The 20,834-nt window shown below is 40.6% G+C and overlaps 1 protein-coding gene across 1 annotated transcript in view; it reads left to right on the top strand.

Moving 5' to 3' along the window:
- The window catches only part of mcf2l2 (MCF.2 cell line derived transforming sequence-like 2), a 210,835-nt gene that overhangs the window by 127,390 nt on the left and 62,611 nt on the right, over positions 1-20,834 (top strand). Inside the window, exons 17-21 of the mRNA XM_028587646.1 lie at positions 588-657; positions 5,319-5,411; positions 5,773-5,865; positions 14,423-14,545; positions 17,871-17,951. Coding sequence (XP_028443447.1) covers positions 588-657; positions 5,319-5,411; positions 5,773-5,865; positions 14,423-14,545; positions 17,871-17,951 — 460 coding nt within the window. The remainder of the gene's footprint in view (positions 1-587; positions 658-5,318; positions 5,412-5,772; positions 5,866-14,422; positions 14,546-17,870; positions 17,952-20,834) is intronic.

The following is a 20,834-nucleotide window of genomic DNA, read 5'->3' as shown; positions in this document are numbered from 1 at the left end:
TTGGAACCAGAGGGCCATGGCTTATCTGAGTCACGGGACGGGCCAGTAAAATTACACAACAGGTCAAATCCGAAAATGCTTCAACCAAAGGGTTTCCGTGAAGTGTCTCTAAACCACGATCGTCAAAAACAGTTTGGAGCGCTCTCTTACCCACACCACAGGCCGCCTCCATTGCATCATCATAACAATTTGTTGATACCGTCATTGTTTTCTTATTAAAGCTTGATATGTCGCTATCAGCTGGCACATAAGCACTATTACAACTTCTGCAATTATTACTCATATGTAGGTAGACAGTGCGATCTATTTTGTCAAGAAAAACTTTGTTCGCATATGTTTGCTTGAATGTTGTGCGATTCAGTGCGAAAATGAATGGAAACAACCTAAAATGTCTCAAATCAATTTGATATACTAATTTGACCGCAAAATAGCATGTGACATCATTACGCATACGTTTTTATTTGCTTTAAAACCGTTGGTTTGAAACCAGTGAGTTTTTTTTTTTACCGAATTCGATTGACAAGTGGATGGAAACTTAGCTAGTGTGTTTTGTGTTCTCATTCTGTTTGTTCATAAATTACCTGCAGGACATTTCTGAGAGAGCTGGAGAACTGTGCAGAGAAACCAGAGCTGGTGGGAACCTGTTTTCTGAAAAGGGTAAGGTTTGTGTGCTGTCAAATTTCACGTTACCTTATAGCCTTGATATCCAAATCCAGCTCAACTAAAATATTGGAACATCTAGGTTAGAAGTATTTCTGGAATCATGATGAAATGCTACACATTTTTTAAAAGTTACACACACCATTTAACACAGTTGACACAGTAGCATTAGCCCGTATGGCAAGTCATAAACAAGAGAGCCTGCTGTCACCAAAGATGATTTCTGTCACCGGTCTTATTTTACATCCTGTCACAGCGTAACGGAAAGGTGGAGCGTAGCGGAGCTCTACACCTGGACAGCAGCTGCTCCTTTTGGCCAAGAGCAGAGTTTCGCAGTGCTGTTCACTTTGTTCCTTCCATACGGCCCCAAATAACATAGTTACTATTTATTTTCCAACCTAATACAAACACCCTTTGTTCAAACAATACTAAGTTATGTTTTAACTTCGGTGCAAGCCGGTTTAGCATACGCTTCCATTAGCGTTTGGCTTTTGTCTATGACTAATTAATGTTAGCTAGGTAACATCCTAATAATGCTCATGAATGTTAAAAAACGTATTTGAATTTCACTCCAAATGCAAAAACACTTCCGGGAGGTCAAGTGCATTGAGTCGGATTAGCGGTAGCTGAACTGACTGGGACAACTAGCAGAGCTGCAGCAGCTAGGCTCCTCTCACTACAGGCACCTGTCAATCAACGTGACCTTAATACGCCCGTAATTATGCGGAACTTTAAGCCTAAATATAACTTAATCTCCCCCAGAGTTCTCATGAAGGGTAAACTTAGCTATAGACCAATACCATTTTTTGAACACGGCTGTAAACATGTTTAATTCTGCTTTAAAGGGCATTTTAACATGGGGGCTATGGAAATTGACTTACTTCTGCAGCCAGCCTCAAGCTGCCACTCTATGACCTGCAGTTTATGGCATTTCCGCATGTGCATTATTGCATTGCTAGGTGACAATTCATTACCAGGATATCTGGCGCTGCGGGATGTTCCTGCAGCGTGTGATGCTAGCAAGCTACACAATGAAAATGGCAAGTTCCAAAAAAAAATTGTATCTTGCAACAAGGCAGGCCTGCTTGGTCCTTTTGTGGAAATATTTAGCAATAATATGTTTACTGCATTTACTATCTAACTGGGACATTTTGGGAACGATTAGCAGGGATTTGCTATAGACAAAATACACACGGCGATACACTGGTAAGAGTAAATTTAATTTAACCATATATCCAGCTAATTTATATAGCTCACTTTATTGTATTTAGTGAACAGTTAACTTCATTTACTATTGTATGTATAAACATGCACACATGAATCACAAATACACGCGCAGAACTGCAGACAGAGTGAAACTACGTTGACTCAGTAGTTTGTTTAAGTCACAATGAGTCACGGCAATGCAGATAAAGTGGTTGCAAGTGTAGTTACGCTTTTAAAAACTCCATGCAACAGTGTTCGCTGCTATATAATATTAATGGCGAGGGAGAATCTGTTGCGGTGCAGGTAACATTACACTTCCTCCAAGACAGATGCTCTTTTGTCTGACTGACAGGATAGAGATTGTAGGCCCAACTGGGTTCAGGCTAAGGTTATAGGGCAAGGCAAGGCAACTTTATTTCTATAGCACATTTCAGCAACAAGGCAATTCAAAATGCTTTACTTAAAATATTAGAGAGCAGTTTAAAAAGAGATACAAAATAAAAACAGGCTATAATAGAAAAAGATACAAGTATAAAAGTTACAGTGCAGTGTAAGAAATTAATAATTATTTGATTTAATTGGTTGTAGGGACGGGTTTGGGAGGGGAGAGGGAGGGGTTTTATTTTGTGTGGAGTGTAAAATTTTCTAAATAAATAAAAAAATGTTCTAAGCAAATAGGATAAATAGGTCTGGAATTACAACAATTATAACTTTAATTATTGTTTTCTTATTACAGAGGGAAAGTACCAAAAAAAAGGTACCGTTGCAGACTTGAACCAAATTTCGGGTACTGGAAAAAATGTGAACCGTACCCAACCATATTTGTGACCAGAGATTGTGACCAAGACAATTGTGATTGGTTTAAAGGGGTGATAGAATGCAAAACCGATTTTACCCTGTCATAGTTGAATAACGACAGTTCAGTGGGTAAATAGGACATACATATGAGCTCAAAATCCCATTGACACCCCTTTACTATGAAAATCTCATATTTTGAAACTGTCGCTGAAAACGGGCGAATGTCAACAAAGCTAGTTGCTTACGTAAGCATCTCAAAATCCGGAACCTTTGTCACAGCCGTGGGTGTATTAAGAGAACGGTCACGCCCCAACATTTACATAGGCTACACAACTGACCTGAGATCAGGTAGTCTTCTGAATCTAGGTCACGCAGATCTCAGCTATTCCATTACAAAATTCACTTCTGAAACTTTTTTATGCGATAAATCAACTATGTAAAGCTCAAATATGGGCCGTTTTACAAAAATGTCTAATTGCAAATTTTGTCCGACTGTGTGTCGGACTTCAGCGGCCAGTGCTGCCTGGGTTACTGCCTCGCCGCCCGGCCTGCCTTCCTTCACAGACCCCGGCCTGCTGTGAGCTCGATTGAGCTCCGTTACGGCTGGCAACCCACGGCACTTCATACCCGCGCAAAGTCACAGTTTTGTGGGCTAATGGACTACTAAACGCCGGTGCTCTGACAGAGCTCCAGGGCCTGCAGTTCCCCTCTTCCTAATGCCAGGTGTGTGTGAGTGAGAGCGTGGTCAGCAAGCTTGTTACGCCAGCAATCTCTTGCTCCAATTCCAGTTAATCTTATAATGTGTGTAATTATAATGTGTTGAGTTATTTAAACAAACTACCGGTGAAATCTGAAGTCTCATTGATAGAGCCTGCGGCTGGATGTGATAGAGCCTGTGGCTGGATGGAGCTAGCTAGCCTCCTCTTAGAATTCCTCTGGAATTCACAAAAATTCATTAACTTGAAATCGGACACCGTTGTTAGCTTTATAAGACATTTAGTTAGATGTTGTATAAGTGGCGTGACGAAATTCAAACTGTAAATATACTCGAATTACGCCGAAAATGAAGCTAACTATCCGTGATTTGTAGCTACACACAGCTATGAAGGGACAGTCGCAGCTGACCAAACACCTAGCTAGCCTTCACAAATATTCATTAACTTGAAATTGGACACCGTTGTTATCTTTATAAGACATTTAGTTAGATGTTGTATAACTGGCGTGACGAAATTCAAACTGTAAATATACTTGGAATTACGCCGAAAATGAAGCTAACTATCCGTGATTTGTAGCTACACACAGCTAGGATTGAAGGGACAGTCGCAGCTAACAAAACCCTTACTGTTCACAAATATTCATTAACTTGAAATCGGACACCGTTGTTAGCTTTATAAAACATTTAGTTAGATGTTGTAAAAGTGGCGTGACAAAATTCAACCTGTAAATTTTTCTCGAATTACGACCAAAAATGAAGCTAACTAGCCGCAATCTGTACACATAGGATTGAAGGGACAGTTGCAGCTAACGAAACCCTTACAGTTCACAAATATTCATTAACTTGAAATCGTACACCGTTGTTAGCTTTATAAAACATTTAGTTAGATGTTGTATAAGTGGCGTGATGAAATTCAAACTGTAAATATCACGACCAAAATGAAGCTAACTAGCCGCAATCTTGTACACATAGGATTGTAGGGCGAAACCCTTACAGTTCACAAATATTCATTAACTTGAAATCGGACACCGTTGCTTTATTAGACATTTACTTACATGTTGTGTAAGTGGCGTTACGAAATTCGTCACTCTCACACAACGGGCCATTTAGCTAGCAGGAAGAGGGGAGTTGCAGGTCCCTGGAGCTCTGTCAGGGCTGCCAGCCGTAACAGAGCTCACAGCAGGCCGGGGTCTGTGAAGGAAGACAGGCCGGGCGGCGAGGCAGCAGCACCGCCGCTGAAGTCCGACACACAGTCTTACCATATTTGCAATTAGCCATCAATTTTCGTAAAACGGCCCATATTTGAGCTTTATATAGTTGATTTCTCACATAAAAAAGTCTCAGAAGTGAATTTGGTAATGAAACATTGCAGTGTCTGGAATATGAGATTCTGTCGCTTCTCTAATGTGTGTGTATTGGGGATTCGCTCAACCAATCAGCGCGCATCTCTAATGTCTGCGTATGGCAATTCGCTCAACCAATCAGCACACAGCTCATCTAAATATTCACGAGCATACCTTATTTGGAAGAAAAGCTCTTGTTACAAATAGGGCCAAAACACAGGATGCATAAGGGCCAATAAAATATCAACCAGGCCATTTTCAGCCCAACCAATGTTACATACCCCATTAGGAGACCATAAGGAACAGTGTGAAATACTCTATATAATCATTCTATCACCCCTTTAAGAAATGCAAACAACCCAGAGTGTTTTATTTGTCTCCTATTCTGGAATGTATATGTGGAGGAGCCAGACTCCTTAGCGCTGTGGAGATAGATGTGAGACTATCGTTTGTCTAATGATAGTGGGCTCTTTTAATAAAAAGTAATGTGCAGAATTAATGGACTTCATATTCCAGCAACAGCTGAAATTGACCAGAAACTGACAAGAGATTATTTAAGGCACTCTCTTTACTCAGACATGTCTTTGTTTTGCCAGAAAGAAGAGCTTAAGGTATATGAGAAGTACTGTCAGAATAAACCCCGCTCTGAAGTCCTCTGGAGACAGTGTGGAGACAGCCTCTTTTTTCAGGTAACACACACACACACACACACACACACACACACACACACACACACACACACACACACACACACACACACACACACACCCTCTCTCTCTCTCTCTCTCTCTCTCTCTCTCTCTCTCTCTCTTCTGTTGCTGTTTATGATGTTAAACTTAAGTCTTTGGTGAGTTGTTCCATACTCTAAGATAACACGGTATAACCTAAATGGTAGAATTTAAATCTTCTAACAGCAACATCTACATTTTGCGACATAACTTAATAGAACAGGTGTGTTTTAACATAAACATTTTCCGTGACCCTCAGGGGGCACTTTGCCTCTCTTGATGGTGGGCCTCTGCTGATGGAAAATGTTGTCTGTGTTAACAGGAATGCCAAAAGAAACTGGACCACAAACTGTCTCTGGATGCCTACCTGCTAAAGCCTGTCCAGAGGATCACCAAATACCAACTCATGCTCAAGGTAACTACTAGGTAAAAACATACAGGTGCTGAAGCTGAGCTATTTTAACTTCGACGCCCATGTTGTCCAATCTGTCAGTTCATACTACCTGCGATCAGGAGCGGAGCGGCCACACCGGCACGCATGCTGCAGCAATCGTTTCCCTTATTTCTAACACGAGCCGCAACTCCCGTGAGCAAATGTGTCATGCTAGGTAAGTAATCAAATACAAGAAGGCCACTGCGCAGCTGTATATTTTACATAATAAAACAAATTTCAACATAAAAGGTATTTGGTGATTTTGGCTGTCTTGACTTCTCAGCTGTGTCTAAAGTGAGACAGGCAATCAGGCACAGGGAGAGAGAGACCGACAAACGGACAGAGAGACACACATACACACACAACAAAACACTCAAGGTTTATGCTAGACTTTTTTTTGTTTGATGACCAATATGGCCAATATTATTCCAGAATTCCGGCTATATAGAACAACTACTGGACATACATTTTGTTATAAATTTAAACAGCAATAAAACACTAACACTTTGATCCAAATTCCAAATGAAGCAATTACAAGACTAATTAAAGCTGCATGCAGCGTTGGATGGGCTATCGCGCATGTGCGCATTGGGGTTACTGGCAAATGTCGTTCCTTGCAACCGTGCATTTGCGGCAGTCAGACACTGCAAATTGTCAGCAATGAAACGGGAACTCCCTGCTGAGTTCAATGATACCTCACACAAGACTCTACATCATACATCATATGCTTAAGCCATGCCCTCTTTCATAACATTTCAACCGTTTAAGGTATACCCTTGTGTGAGGTATCATTGAACTCAGCAGAGACTTCATTCTTCATTGGTGATATTTTGGCCCGCCCCTTAAGATTTAGCCACGCCCCCTTTTATAACTAATGACCTGTTTGATGTAAACCCTTGTGTGAGGTATCATTGAACTCAGCAGAGACTTCCTTCTTCATTGGTGATGGTTTGGCCCGCCCCCTATCTTCAAGCCACGCCCCCTTTCATACATGCTGACCCATCTAAGGTAATCTTGTGTGAGGTATCATTAAACTCAGCAGAGACTTCCTTTTTAATTGATGATGGTTTGACCCGCCCCCTATGCTTTAGCCACGCCCCTTTTCACAGATAATGAACCGTATGATGTAGAGTCTTGTGTGAGGTATCGTTGAACCAGGCGGGGAGTTCCCTTTTCATTGTTGACGATTTGCACGGTCGCAAGGAGCGGCGTCTGCTGGTAACCCCGACGTGTGCAGAGGCCTGAGGGCCGTTCATCGCTGCTTGAAGCTTTCATTTTTATAAATAGATTAACTCACCAGCCAAAGAAATTTGGTCAAATGTGAACATTTACTAGTCTGGTGAACTATGGTGTTATATTTACTTTATAACAATTGTATATTTTTAGAACAGAGAAATATATTTTGCAAGCACAGGAAAGGCTAAGGATCTGAAAGGCACCAACATCTATGTGAATGAGGACTACACTGAAGCTATCAGGCAAAGCGTAAGGAACTCATTCCAGCCATGAAAGCTGCCAGAGAATGAGGTGACATAGCCTACATCCGACATGACAAGCTTATTGTCCATCCCCCTGCCGAAAAGCATAAGGATTAGAAGGGAACCAATGGCCAGGAGCTGGAGTTGGAGCCAGGAGCTGGAGCTAGAGACTAGTTCTCTGGTTTCCTTAACTTGAGCTCATATAGACTGAAATGAACTACATTTTTTATGGATAGTAGGCCCATTGATGATAAGCATCTCCTTCCTGTTTCAAAGGGTATTGTTATGGTCCATTTGAATGTCTGCAGCATCAGAAATAAGGTACATGAACTATCTGATTACAGAAAACACCATTCATATATTGGCCGCATCGGAGACCCATCTGGATGCTACTGTTCTTGACAGAGAGATTTCCATTGATGGCTATAATATTTTTTAGAAGGGACAGGAATAAACATGGGGGTGGCATAGCATTATATATCAGAAATAACTTTCCGGCAACACTGCGGTCTGAGTTTATCTCAGATAGTTTAGAATCTCTATGGGTCAAAGTGCATCTTCCTCACCTTAAACCGGTGCTGATTGGCTGCTGCTATATACCTCCTGGGACTGATGTGCAATATCTGAATGATGTGTTAATTGACAGAGTAACAGATGTGAATGGTGATATTTTTTTACTTGGGGATATGAACATAGACTGGTTTGCGAATCAGTGTCCAATGAAACAAAAGATAGTTTCATTGATCAATGCTTATAATCTGTCTCAGATGATCTCTCAACCAACCAGAGTCTTTATTAACAGTGCTGGCCATATTTGTGCCACTTGCATAGATCCTGAATGCTGCACTAAACCAGTTTCTCGATCTGTGTGTTTTAGTGACCATAATATTATAGCAATTACCAGGAAAACTAAAATTCCTAAATGTAAGGTGAATATAGTACATAAAAGGATGTTCACGAAATTCATTCTGGAAAGTTTTTTGGCAGATGTTGGTGATATTGACTGGATTGATGTGTATGCTGCTGAGGAGCCTGAGGCCTCCTTAAATATCTTTATGGAAAGCTTCATGAAGATTGTTGATAGGCATGCCCCTATGAGAAAGTGTATTGTAAAAGCAAGACCAGCTCCATGGCTGAATGAGACTATAAAGAGCCTCCTGAAGGAAAGAGATGAAGCCAAATCTACATTAGGATCTGGATTAGTGGAGGACAGATTCAAGTACTGTCAACTGAGAAGTCAGGTTACAAAACTGAATAGATAGATGAAAAAAGAATATTACATGCAAAGAATAAATGCTGTAAAGCAAGATGGTAAAGCGCTCTGGAAAACCCTTAATGAAATAATGGGAAGATGGACAAGTGGAGGGGCTTCCTTTGTGGAATCAGAAGGCATGTTTCTGACCAAACCATCTGATATAGTGAATTATTTTAATGATTTCTTCATAAATAAGGTCCATGCACTAAGGCAGAATATGGACAATACTGATTCTAATTATCCAACGTATTATTATGTGACGTTAGACAAGAGTTGCACTTTCCAGTTTAATAGTGTGGAGGAGCGGGAAGTAAGGAAGTTGTTGCAGTCACTGCCAGAACACAGCTCAGTGGGTACTGACATGCTGGACAGTAAAGTACTTGGCCTGGCAGCTGACTGTGTTTGCTGTCCGTTATGTAAAATATTAAATGCATGCTTAAAAGGGTGATAGAATTGTTATATATGGTATTTCCTTAAGGTCTCCTAATAGGATATGTAACATTGGTTGGGCTGAAAATTTATCTTTTGCTGTTTTTTTTTGGCCCTAATGCTACCCTGTTAAATGGGACTGGACTGAAACGAGAGCTTTTCTGCCTTATATGGTCTGCTCATGAATATTTAGATGAGCTGCACGCTGATTGGTTGAGCTTAGCACGCACACACACACAGAAACACACACACACGCAAACGCACATGCATACACACACGTTCCCCTCTGTGCCCATGTCCGCTGGCTTCAAACTTGATTTCTGACTGGCCGACACACAAACTCATCAACTAATCTTACTGTACAAAGCACCAGATACAGAGTTTTGTTACAGTCTATTCATCCTCCTGTGTGTCGTACACACACACACACACACACACACCAATGCTTTTGACACTGTTCCCTGAGGATCCATGTTGGAAAGTTTATGTACTGTGTACCGCCGCCGGCAGGCAGCTCCTGCGCACCGCCCATTGCGAGTCCACTGCGCCACTGATTTAAATCCACATGTCCTGCTCAATTGTCCGCTTTTCTCTGGGCCAGTATTCCGTATCTCCTGAGAGAGCTCCAGCCAGCGTGCAGCGGGGTCTGACAGTCCAGGCAGAAAGCCAGCAATCCGGGATAGCACTGCACTGCTGGCATGGAAACAGTCGTACTAAATTTGCAATTAGCCATAGATTTTTGTAAAACGGCCCACATTTGAGCTTTATATAGTTGATTTCTCACATAAAAAAGTCTCAGAAGTGAATTTAGTAATGCAACAGCAGGCAAACTATGTATAAAGTGTCTGAAATTTGCGCAACCTAGATTTAGAAGACTAACTGCCCTCAGATCAGTTATTGGCCTATATAAATTTTCGGGCATTACAAAGATAGAAGGTAAAGCCAAAAGGAGGAGTTGAGAAGTTGACATCAACTTTTAGCTTTGTTCAGACTTGCCCGTTTTCAGCAGCAGTTTCAAATTGTGAGATTTGCAGAGGAAAGAGGTGTCAATGGGATTTTAGGTTCTATGTATGTCCTATTTACCCTCCAAACTGTCGTTTTTCAACTATGATAGGGTAAAATTGGTTTTGCATTCTATCACCCCTTTAATGAAAAGGGTTTTTCCCACCATCTGGAAAGAAGGTAAAATTATTCCCTTACCTAAAGATGGCAGACTAGCACTCACTGGGAAGTGAGACCAGTAGACCTATCACTATTCCCCCAGTTCTTAGTAAACTGATGGAGAGAATAGTCCACTCACAAATACAGGAATACTTTGACTGTAATGGCTTGAACAAAGATTTCCAACATGCTTATAGACATAACCATTCAACTTTTTCCACCTTTACAGATGGATAATTTAAAGATGACTGGTGCAGTATTACTTGATTTTAGTGCGGCATTCAATGTCATAGATCACAAGCTACTCATCGGTAAACTAGAATGCTATGGATTTAGTCCAACCGCCATCCAATTTATGAAGAGTTATCTCACAAGTAGGACGCAACGGGTTTATAACAATGGCAGCTCGTCTCACTATCATCTACACCAAAGATGAGTTTGAACTTGTCTGGGGAACCTATAGGGTAGCTACCTACAGGTAGATAAAGTAAAATTGCTGGGCACAACAATAGATAGTCAGCTGTCATGGGCAGAACATATTGATACCATAGTGAAGAAAATGGGTTGTGGTATCTCTAAGGTGAGGAAATGCCTTTCTTATGTCCCTACACACATTGTGGGAAAGGTGGCTAAATCTTTAATTTTATGTCACCTGGATTATTGTACACCTGTATGGTCATCTGCATCTAAAGGTCAACTAAAGAAATTACAGACTGCCCAAAACAGAGCTGCCAGGTTACTATTACATTGTCCCATAAGAACAAACACTATCAGTGTGCACCGTCGACTCTCATGATTAACAGTAATGAACAGGCTGATTTTCAATACAACTAAATTTTTCAGAAACACTGTCTTTTCTTTTCATCCCGTTTTCTTATATAACCAAATTGTTAGGTGTGATCAGCTTCATTCTCATTTGACTAGGTCAGCTGATGATGGTCAGATGATGTTACCACACACAAAATCAAATGCTTTAAAGAGAATTTTATCGTGCCATCAATCATTGGAATAATTGCCCACTGAATATACGTAAAATGAATAGCAAAGTCTCTTTCAAGTACCATCTGAGAATGCACTATTTAAAATTGTGAGTAGGGAATGGACATATTTACTGTATGAATGTAATACTGTAATAACTTATTTTGAATCATTTCTGATGATGTTTATAAAGATGTCTACAATGTTTTAGTGCTTTTAGATTATCATTGTTAAGTGATTTCTTTTTGTTGTGGATCCCAGGAAGACTAGCTCGTCACACTTTAGTGACAGCTAATGGGTATCCTTTTAACAATAAACATACATTACATTTCAAAGAAAAATGATACACAAGCAAACACAAATCTATTCCATACTCATTAAATCTTTTTGCATTTTTCTACTATAATGAGTATTATTGCACGTTAATATACGTGCAATAATACTCATGTACCCTCACACAAACTCTTGCTCAGTGCGCTGTGCGGCCATGTCTCCCTCTCTCTCTCAACCTCTGCACTCTGTGCACACTTAACTCAGGCCTCACACACTCACTTAACTTGCTGCAGCGTTAAAAATGTGCCACAAAATCAACCAATCAGAAAAGGTAAATTGTGATTGGCTGTTCATCTCCAATTATATCGCTAGAACTACCTACAGCAGTGATTCCCCAACCAGGTGTAATTATGCTGTTGCCAGGAGTACTCGGAAAGATTGTGGAGCAGCTCAACTAATCAAAATAACAATAATTGAAATTATGATTTCGATTTATGATGAATATATTAGCTGAAACACCTAAAAAAAAAGTTGTTTAAACTAAAAAACTATAGCTAAAAGTAGTGAATGGTAGAAATAAATAGCTACTAAGTACTGACTAAACAGTTCAAATGATTAAATAAAAAGTAATGGATGACTGTTAAAACATTAAGTCACACTTAAAGTAGAAGACAAATTTCTGACCAAACCAAGCTAAATGGTTACAATTCAATTGTATGAAAGAAATACCAATATCCACTTCAATATAATAAATAGTGTTATGCATTTGGAACACATCGGGAATTGAATTGAGTTAATCTGACAGGGCTATAGGGGTACCTCAGACCAGTATTTTTTATTACTGACCTATATCACAGAAATGCCTTTGTGTGGTTTGAATTACAATAACTTATACCTCCTTGTGTGACTAACTCAAGCATCTAGCACAACGGCGGACCATACAGTCTATGCAGCAAACATGTCATCTGAACAGAACATGTAAATGTCACACTACAGCCACGATGCGGTTTCATTTTAATTAGATTTTAAAAATAAATAAGGACTACAATGCACAGTGCAAACACATTACAAAACTTTGCAAGTCTCACAACACCTCTCTGGTCTTCAGTGAAACCATATCTTGGCAGTGGTTAGCTACTGCTTTTTGACATCAATAGCTAAAGTTAGCGTTAAAAACTGATAGCTAGTTTGCAAGCTTATACATGGACAAACAGAGTAAAGGTTAATAAAACACAGTAACTATTTAACCAAAGTATTACACTACTACTTAAGTGTGATTTATGCTTCTGTGTAAAATCTACGCCATGGCTATGTACGTAGGTATGTGGAGACACAGACCTACGGCAGACCCTACATGCACCTCTCAAAAAATGTAACTACACGTCGTGGCGACACACGTCGCTCGGCCGTGGCTTGGTAGTGTTGCATTTCCCCCGACTCATTTCCTGGTTCTCCTTCTCCATAAACAACATGAAATCAAGGAAAGGGTTAACTTTTCCTGCTACAGATTTCCCACAGTGGTCAGAAAGCACAAGGGAGATACTTTCTCTCACTATTGGCGTTGTTCCATTACATGGTACCTGCTCGACTCGCCTCGACTCGAGTCGGCGCACTGTGCGTCCCTTTTCCATTGCAGATTTTAGTATCGCCTCAGCTTGGCTGGTCATCATAGCGACTACCGTGGGCGTGGCTTGGTAGCGTTGCATTTCCCCCGACTCATTTCCTGGTTCTCCTTCTCCGTAAACAACATGAAATCAATGAGATAGTTAACTTTTCCTGCTCCAGATTCCCCACCGTGGTCAGAAAGAACAGGGGAGACACTTTGTTTCTTTCACTATATGACTCTAGAGTCACTACTCGCTCCGGAGCTAATCGCCGGCACTCTCTCACTTCTCCCTCGCTCACCAGCTCCCCACACACACACGGCGACTCGACACACACACCAGCGCACAAGTATAACATCAGGCCACTTGTATGCTACGGAGAAAGCTCTGCGTGGAGCCTCCGGCAGCAAAAAAAACACTGCTGGCTAAACTATTTAAAAATGCCGTCTGTCGCTAGCAACGCAGTGATCAGTGACGATTCTTTCCGACCAATCTGTAGCCCGCAGGGTTTCACGTCACCTTCTCGGCTCGCCTCAGCTCGCTTGGAACCTCGACTGAGGAGGTACTAAAAAAAGTACCTGTTAGCAGGTACCAGGTACTTTTTTTCGTAATGGAAAACCAAAAAAGCCGAGTAGAGTCGAGGCGAGGCGAGTAGGTACCATGTAATGGAAAAGCGCCATATGACTCTAGAGTCGGTACTCGCTCCGAAGCTAATCACAGTCACTCTCTAGAGACTGTGATTCTGCATTGTGCGGCCCATGATGTCATGATGAACATGCGCACTAGGGACAGTTTGTTGCATACTCATAGCAACACCGCACGTTCATGAGCTTGTCTCTGGTGGATACAACAAGTATACATGGAGAACTCCCCATTCATTATCTATAATATTCACTAACATTAAACATTGTGTTTTCCTTGTTCCTCATCGTTTAAATGCTTATCACAATAGACCCATGTATTAAGAGAACCAAGGAGATGGGATCATTATTGTTAACATGTTATTTCCCCTCTACACTGTTCACTACGGCACAAGATGCTTCCCGGTGTGTTCAGGTTAGCGCATGTGCGGTGTGTGTATCTGTTCGTGTCTTGAAGATGGTGGACACGTGAGTCCTAGCTAGCTGTGTACCAAATAAAAGTTTGAACTGAATAAACGTTGTGTTTATTACAAGTAACAATTATGTTGTTCTATTAGCTACCACTAACGTTAGCTACTAGCCGATAGCCGGCAGCAGTTTGGCACAAATATTATGCCATAGTGGACAATTTAAAAAAATAAAAATACATTTGGACCCTTCTTCCTTGTATCCTGCCTTATTCAATCTTTTTTAACCCCCTTCCTCCTTCATGTCTTCCAGGAGATGTTGAAATGCAGTAAGGGGGAGGGGACGGCTGAGTTGGAGGAGGCTTTAACCACCATGCTGGACATCATCAAGTCTGTCAACGACTCCATGCACCAGATAGCCATTACAGGCTTTGAGGTCAGTATGTAGATTCATCATTCATCATCGCCATCATCATCATGTACAAAATTAATACGTTGAGAAAACTTGATAATTAAGGCAACAGCTGCATTTTGACTTCACTCAACTAGTTTTGTCAACTTAGTTTAAAAAGTTATACTGTTTACTTTTTAATTAAACCTCTATGTTACCAAACTTACAATTACTTTTCCTGCCAACTGATAATTTTTGTTTAGATAACTTGAAACTTTTCATCCCCATAAACCACTGCACCATGTGCTGTACTAAAAAGACATCATACATTTCCTCAAATTACTAAAAACACATCTTTTTGGAGAATGAATCCCTATAGAGTGAATGCTGATAAGTATGCTACTTCTTCTTGATTTACCTCAATAAAGAATTTCTTAACTAGTTTATTGCTTGAATCGCTAATTTTAAGTTTTCTTCACAGCATGATGTTCATTTCGGAAATGATGGTCCCATTTTTTTAAATTGACAAAAAAGCAGGGGATGCTTTAGGGCGTGGTCAAATAATAAGGTAAATGCATTTAGACTTGAGCCATGCTGACAGCTTGGGTTAGCTCTGAACACTCGGATCTCATTGTGTTTCAGTTGGGTCTTTGAAGAGACCCTGCAGGATAGCTTTGTGAACTGGGCACGGGTCAAGAACGTGTTTTGCAAGTCTTTGTTACTAAAGGATGGGTCAGTTCCCACTTTTTTTGGCCAACCTGTAGCTTTCTGCGGTTTACAACCTGTAAGTATGCTTTATTGGTTGTGTATTTGTGTTGTTAAAAGCAAAGAACATAGCTACTGTAACATTACTGTCAGTGTTGATGGTTGGGGCTAAGCTGCTTTGATTCAATGCTCAGCTATAACATTAGGCCTCGGATAACTGCTAACGTTAGCTTGTGCTTTTGTGGTTACATTGGGTTGCTCATCAGCTGTTGGACCTGTTTTATCTAACATTCTGTTACATTAGAAATGGCGATTTTTTTTGTTAGCAATCATAGGTGAAGGTGGATTTATAATTAACGTTAAAAGCTACGATGTTGCTTAGATCAGCAACAATATATCATCACAATAGTGTTAGCTGGCTAGCACGCTAGCTAAGGCTTACATACCAAATGTAACATTAGAGACTGAAAAGGTCTCTACTACTGTGCCAGCTGTTCCAATAAGCCTTTGTTCATGCTTATAATAAGGACAAACACTGTTGTGAACTCAAGTACTGTACTTCACTCGGCAATCTCCATGCAGTCACATACAAGTACTAATAAAATAAATAAATAACTCTGGGTGTGTAACACTCAAAACTCTCCCGGTCCTTCACTGAATAATGTCCCCAAGCAAACATATATTGCAACATGTTTTTGTTTTTTTTAAGAAATAATCCCTGAACAACTGTATATGTAAAAGTTTACCACGGTTGAATGCTTTCACCGTAAAGAACCATCCATAACTTAAACATTTTTTTTTTTGTTTTTGTTTTATGTTATAGTCCACAAATCAGACAAAATGCAGTGTATGAATGTCACTCGACAGAGTGTGTATTATTGACACTCAAAGTCATTTAAATGTGCCGGCCGCCTTGACAGGCCTCGTGTGTGGAGCAAGATGGAAGCCAGATCGTCTCAGTAGATTGCCCCCGCGTATTAGGATGCCTTGGTTGTTCACACTGCGGCCGCAATGAAAAAAATCTGCAAGTGGCCTGAATCTGATTTGAAAAAATCTGATCTGGGCTAGATTTGAGCGTTCACACTACTTCTGAAGAAGTCTGACCTGGTCACTTGACCCCAAAAATTGGGCCACTTTTGCCTGCAGTCTGAACATAGCCTTAGAGTCAGATAGAGTAGGTCTAGACCACACTCTATAATTTACAAAGACCCAACAATTCCAGTAAGAGCAAGCATTTTGCGACAGTGGCGAGGAAAAACTCCCTTTTAGGCAGAAACCTTGAGTGGTGAGGAAAACTTCCTTTTAGGGAGAAACCTCAGACAGACCCAGGCTCTTGGTAGGTGGTGTCTGAAGGTGCCGGTTAGGGGTATGATGAACATTGGCAATTATAGTCACAATAAAGATAATGGAATTATGACTAGAAATAGTAGTTTTAGTAGCTCATGGTGTAGCAGGGCACTGAAGGGCCTAGCAGGGTGTAGCAGGGTGGCAGGACGTAGCAGGGCACTGCAGGGCACTGAAGGGTATAGCAGGTGTAGCAGGGCATAGCAGGGCGTAGTAGCAGCTGTGTTCGAAACCGCTACCTCAAAACACATTTATTGTGTTTACTGTGAACTATTAGGAACGACCAAATGATTTCAGTGAAAACACAGCAGATCAGCAGATGCGCCGGTTATGTGTGTGACGTAGGCGGGCGCGCCCAGCATCATGTAAACAAACAAAAACAAAAATACTTCTAATATGTCCCTGAAACAAAGTGAGCACTCAGGAGGATAGTTAAAGGTTGTATATATGTTGCATGTTACATTTCCACTGTTTAGAAATAAAAGTCCTCTCCATTTTTCCTTTTCAGTTTTTGCAGTGACTTCTGCTTCTTCTTTTCCTCTGAGAAAACATGACCATGATGCATTGTGGTATATGGGAGTAAAATGTAGGGTACATTATATGTACACTCAAATTAGCAGAGCATTGTGGGTATTTTATAGTGGACTATATAGTGAATGAAATTAACTGCCGAGAATTCGAACACCACTACAAAATGGCGAACACACTATATAGTGCACTATTTCCGTGATAGGGAACGGTTTTGAACACAGCTCTTTATTGTGCTGCTCTGATGCAATCAGTCTAAAACTGCAGCCTTTGAAGGCTGCAACTCCTGAATTTTGACACAGCTAGTGTCATCTGTAACATCTTTTTCAATTAATTGTGTATAGAGCAGATCCAGACTTTATATTTGATGACATCACAAATTTGAGTTTTGAGTTGGATTTAGTAGCGAGTTGTTTATGTCTTTGACCATAGCATGTATGATTTTTAAATTCCGGCACTTATAAATAGCTATTAAAAAAGGTTGACAACCTCTGAACTGTTATATAGATAAAAGCAAGGTACAGGCTATGGTACAGGTTGTGCAAGAGAACATGGCAATGCAAAGAATACTGGAATAAACACAATTGAAAATAATTTACTCTATTTACAAAGATGGGTTAATGTGCAGTCCAGCTTGTAAAATTAAAATTATTTAATGGATAACTGATTTTCCTTTATTTCCTCTTAACCCTACTTGATCAACTATAGCTGATAATGGCTACCACTGCAAACTCCTATGACTGTATTGACCAGTGCTATAAATGTCTGTCTGTCTGTGTGTTAATGTTCACAGGGAAACTTGAGTGAACTCGGGAAGCTGTTGATGCAGGGATCCTTTAATGTGTGGACTGACCACAAGAAAGGCCACAGCAAGGTACAACCCAGCACTCCAGTAGATTTACTGTAGCATTATTGTCCCTACATTATCAGTAATAGGCATTAGGATGCCATGCCTGGCATTTAAATATCAGTCAAACAGAATAACTTTAATGACTGCACTTGTGTTTTTGCAACTTTCTGCTCCTTTGAGATTTTCCTACTTTTCAAGGCAGCCATTATTCAACAGAGCCTGATGGATGTCATGGAGAAAAAATATATAATTATGCACACAATTACAATTTTGTACTATAAAACTACTAATTTGTAACTGAACTTAAACTATTAGCTTCCAAGTCTAATGTTGTGACAGGATTATTTTCAATGAACATAAACATGTTTGCAATTTTGCTTTTAACTCAGTACACACACTTATTTACTACCTGTAATATAACAATATGAACTAAACTTTACATTTCACCACTACCAGTAACTACAGTGAATAGAGTTTTGGAGGTTTAATCACACAAAGCGTGATGTCTTCATTGGACTTTCTGCAGTCATTTTAGGTGTTACAGTTTCTTTCACAGGAGAAGCAACAGGTGCTGACATCACCAACGTGGCTTCAGTTGGTTTACAGGTTGCTGGAACGTCTTCCTGATCTTTAATAATCGGTTCTGGAAAACTGTCCTGTTTTTTCCAAAATATGCTGCCTTCAGGTGTTTGGATCGCAAATGACCTTGGCTAATCATGGCTATGTTTCTCAAAAGCTTGCTGCCATGTATTTCCTACTCTGTATCTGACTGTCTCTCCCTCCTGTAATGTAGGTAGGTCTCTCGCGCCGAAATCAAAGTAGTGTTTTTGTTTCATTTATCTCTCTTTCATGCGTTTGAGCATATTCCTGTACATCTGAGGTCTTAAAAGCTGATCAGTTTTGTTTTCAGATGTCGACCCATCAACAATTGGGCAGGAGAAAGTTTCACCCCATCAAGAGGTGCATTCCTGTACCCAAGAAGAGCAAGACATGGGTCTCTTCTGCTCTCTTGTGTTTTCTTAAGCAAGCTTTTTATAGTCTGGATTGCATGGGTGCTTTGATCATTAGATTGTGGGAATCCTGGGAACCCACACTTCTGTGAAGCACCTGAATTCCTCACTTGCAAACTGTGGTCCATTGTCTGACATGACTTTGTCTGGAATCCTGTGTCTTGCAAACATGAATTTAAGAGCTATGATGACATGCTTGCTTGTAGTTTGTGACAGTTTGGCAATTTCTGGGTATTTTGAGTGGTAATTTACACATAGTAGATATTCACTTTGATCAAAATGAAACAGATCCACACCTACTTTTGCCCATTATCTGTCTGGTATGTCATGGCACAAGAGTGGTTCTTTCACAGTGCTTGCTTTGAAGATGTTACAGACAGCACACTTCAACACTGTGTCCTCAATTTGTTTTGACATTCCGGGCCAAAACAGTAGATCTCTTAGCCTGCCAAGCCAGACCCACATCAAGATGTTGGGTCTGGGAACTCACCATTGACAGGGCTCAATCCGAGGTGCGGGATAAACGGTTGTCTTTCAAATTCCCTCTGCACGCAATAGGATAGTGCTACAACCAGGCAGATCAACGAAGAAGGAAGAGAAGCTAGTTGATAGATTAAAGTTTTGCCATATCCGGTCGACAAAACTTCGAACACATCTTCCTTTTTTAAGAATGGATTTTTTAAGGATTTCTGTGCCGTTCTTTGTTCTTTTGTCAAAGAAAAGCTTAACTCCAAGTCTTCCAGAAGACCGCAGCAGAGCCATAAGCCCACCCAACGACTCTATACATGATGTGATTGGCCTGACCAGAGTTTGGTTTTTCCAGCTCGCAAGTCAACGGAGAGTGCCTAGACCCCCCTGGCTGCAAAATAATTTTGCTGCCACTAGGGTGCGTCTAGATTTCTAGGCTATAGATCTCTTGCTCTCTCCTCGCATTTGACGATCCCAAGATGGGCTTCATGAATTTTTTGAAGCAGCTATGCTCTCAGTTTTTTTGGGATGGGTCTTGAGTTCTTAAACACAAGTCTTTCTGAGAAACTGAGTTCCTCTCTGAATGTCCAGTATTTCTTTATTTCAGTTGGAACTTGGGTAATGTGCATTGGCCATCCAATGCTTTTACTACCAATAGCAGTTCACCATTCTCTGCTGTTGCAGTTTTGAATTGAATCAGTTTTTCTTCTGAGATTTGAAGATGTACTGATAGAAGATTAACTTCCAACTCATCCTCCAGTATTTGGTCAGTTTGTTCTTGCAGGTAAGCTCTGCTAAGGGCATCCAAAATGTGCAAATCTTTGCCTGATTTGTAGGTGACAATCAGGTCTTATCAGCATCCTCTGCAATATTGGTGGAGCCTTGTGCAGGCTTTTTTTGAACACTGACTCTTGAGCTTTGTCATGTGGTTGTGGCATGTCTATTATTGCTCTAACCTTCTCTTGGTCCGGCTTCAGGCCCTCTGCACTCAGAACATGTCCAATACAATGTATCTTGCACGTCTTTGTTTAGTTTAAGATTGATGCTCCTTATTCGGTCAAGAAGCTGTCTCAGCCTTTTGTCATGTTCTTTGTCCACACCCAACACTAGAATGTCATCCATAACATTTACTCCTTCCAGGTCCTCCGGGGCTGACGACACACCACAGGGTAGCCGTTTGAATCTGTACCTACCAAATGGTATGTTAAAGGTACAAAAATTAGAACTGTCCTCATTCAGTTGTATTTGCCAGAAGCCATGGTTTGCATCCAAAACTGAAAAGTACTTTGCATTTGGCATTTCTGCCACAACCTCCTCTACTGTCCTCAGGGGATAGTGTTCACTCTTTATAACTTTGTTGAGGTGTTGGAGGTCTGTGCAGATTCTTAGTTTTTTGGTTGGCTTTCTTACAGTGACCATGCCATTAACC

Source organism: Perca flavescens, chromosome 9 (assembly GCF_004354835.1).
Source record: "Perca flavescens isolate YP-PL-M2 chromosome 9, PFLA_1.0, whole genome shotgun sequence".
NCBI classification, from domain to species: Eukaryota; Metazoa; Chordata; class Actinopteri; order Perciformes; family Percidae; genus Perca; species Perca flavescens.
Note: the sequence above shows the minus strand (reverse complement) of the source record. Positions and strands in the feature narration are given on the sequence as shown.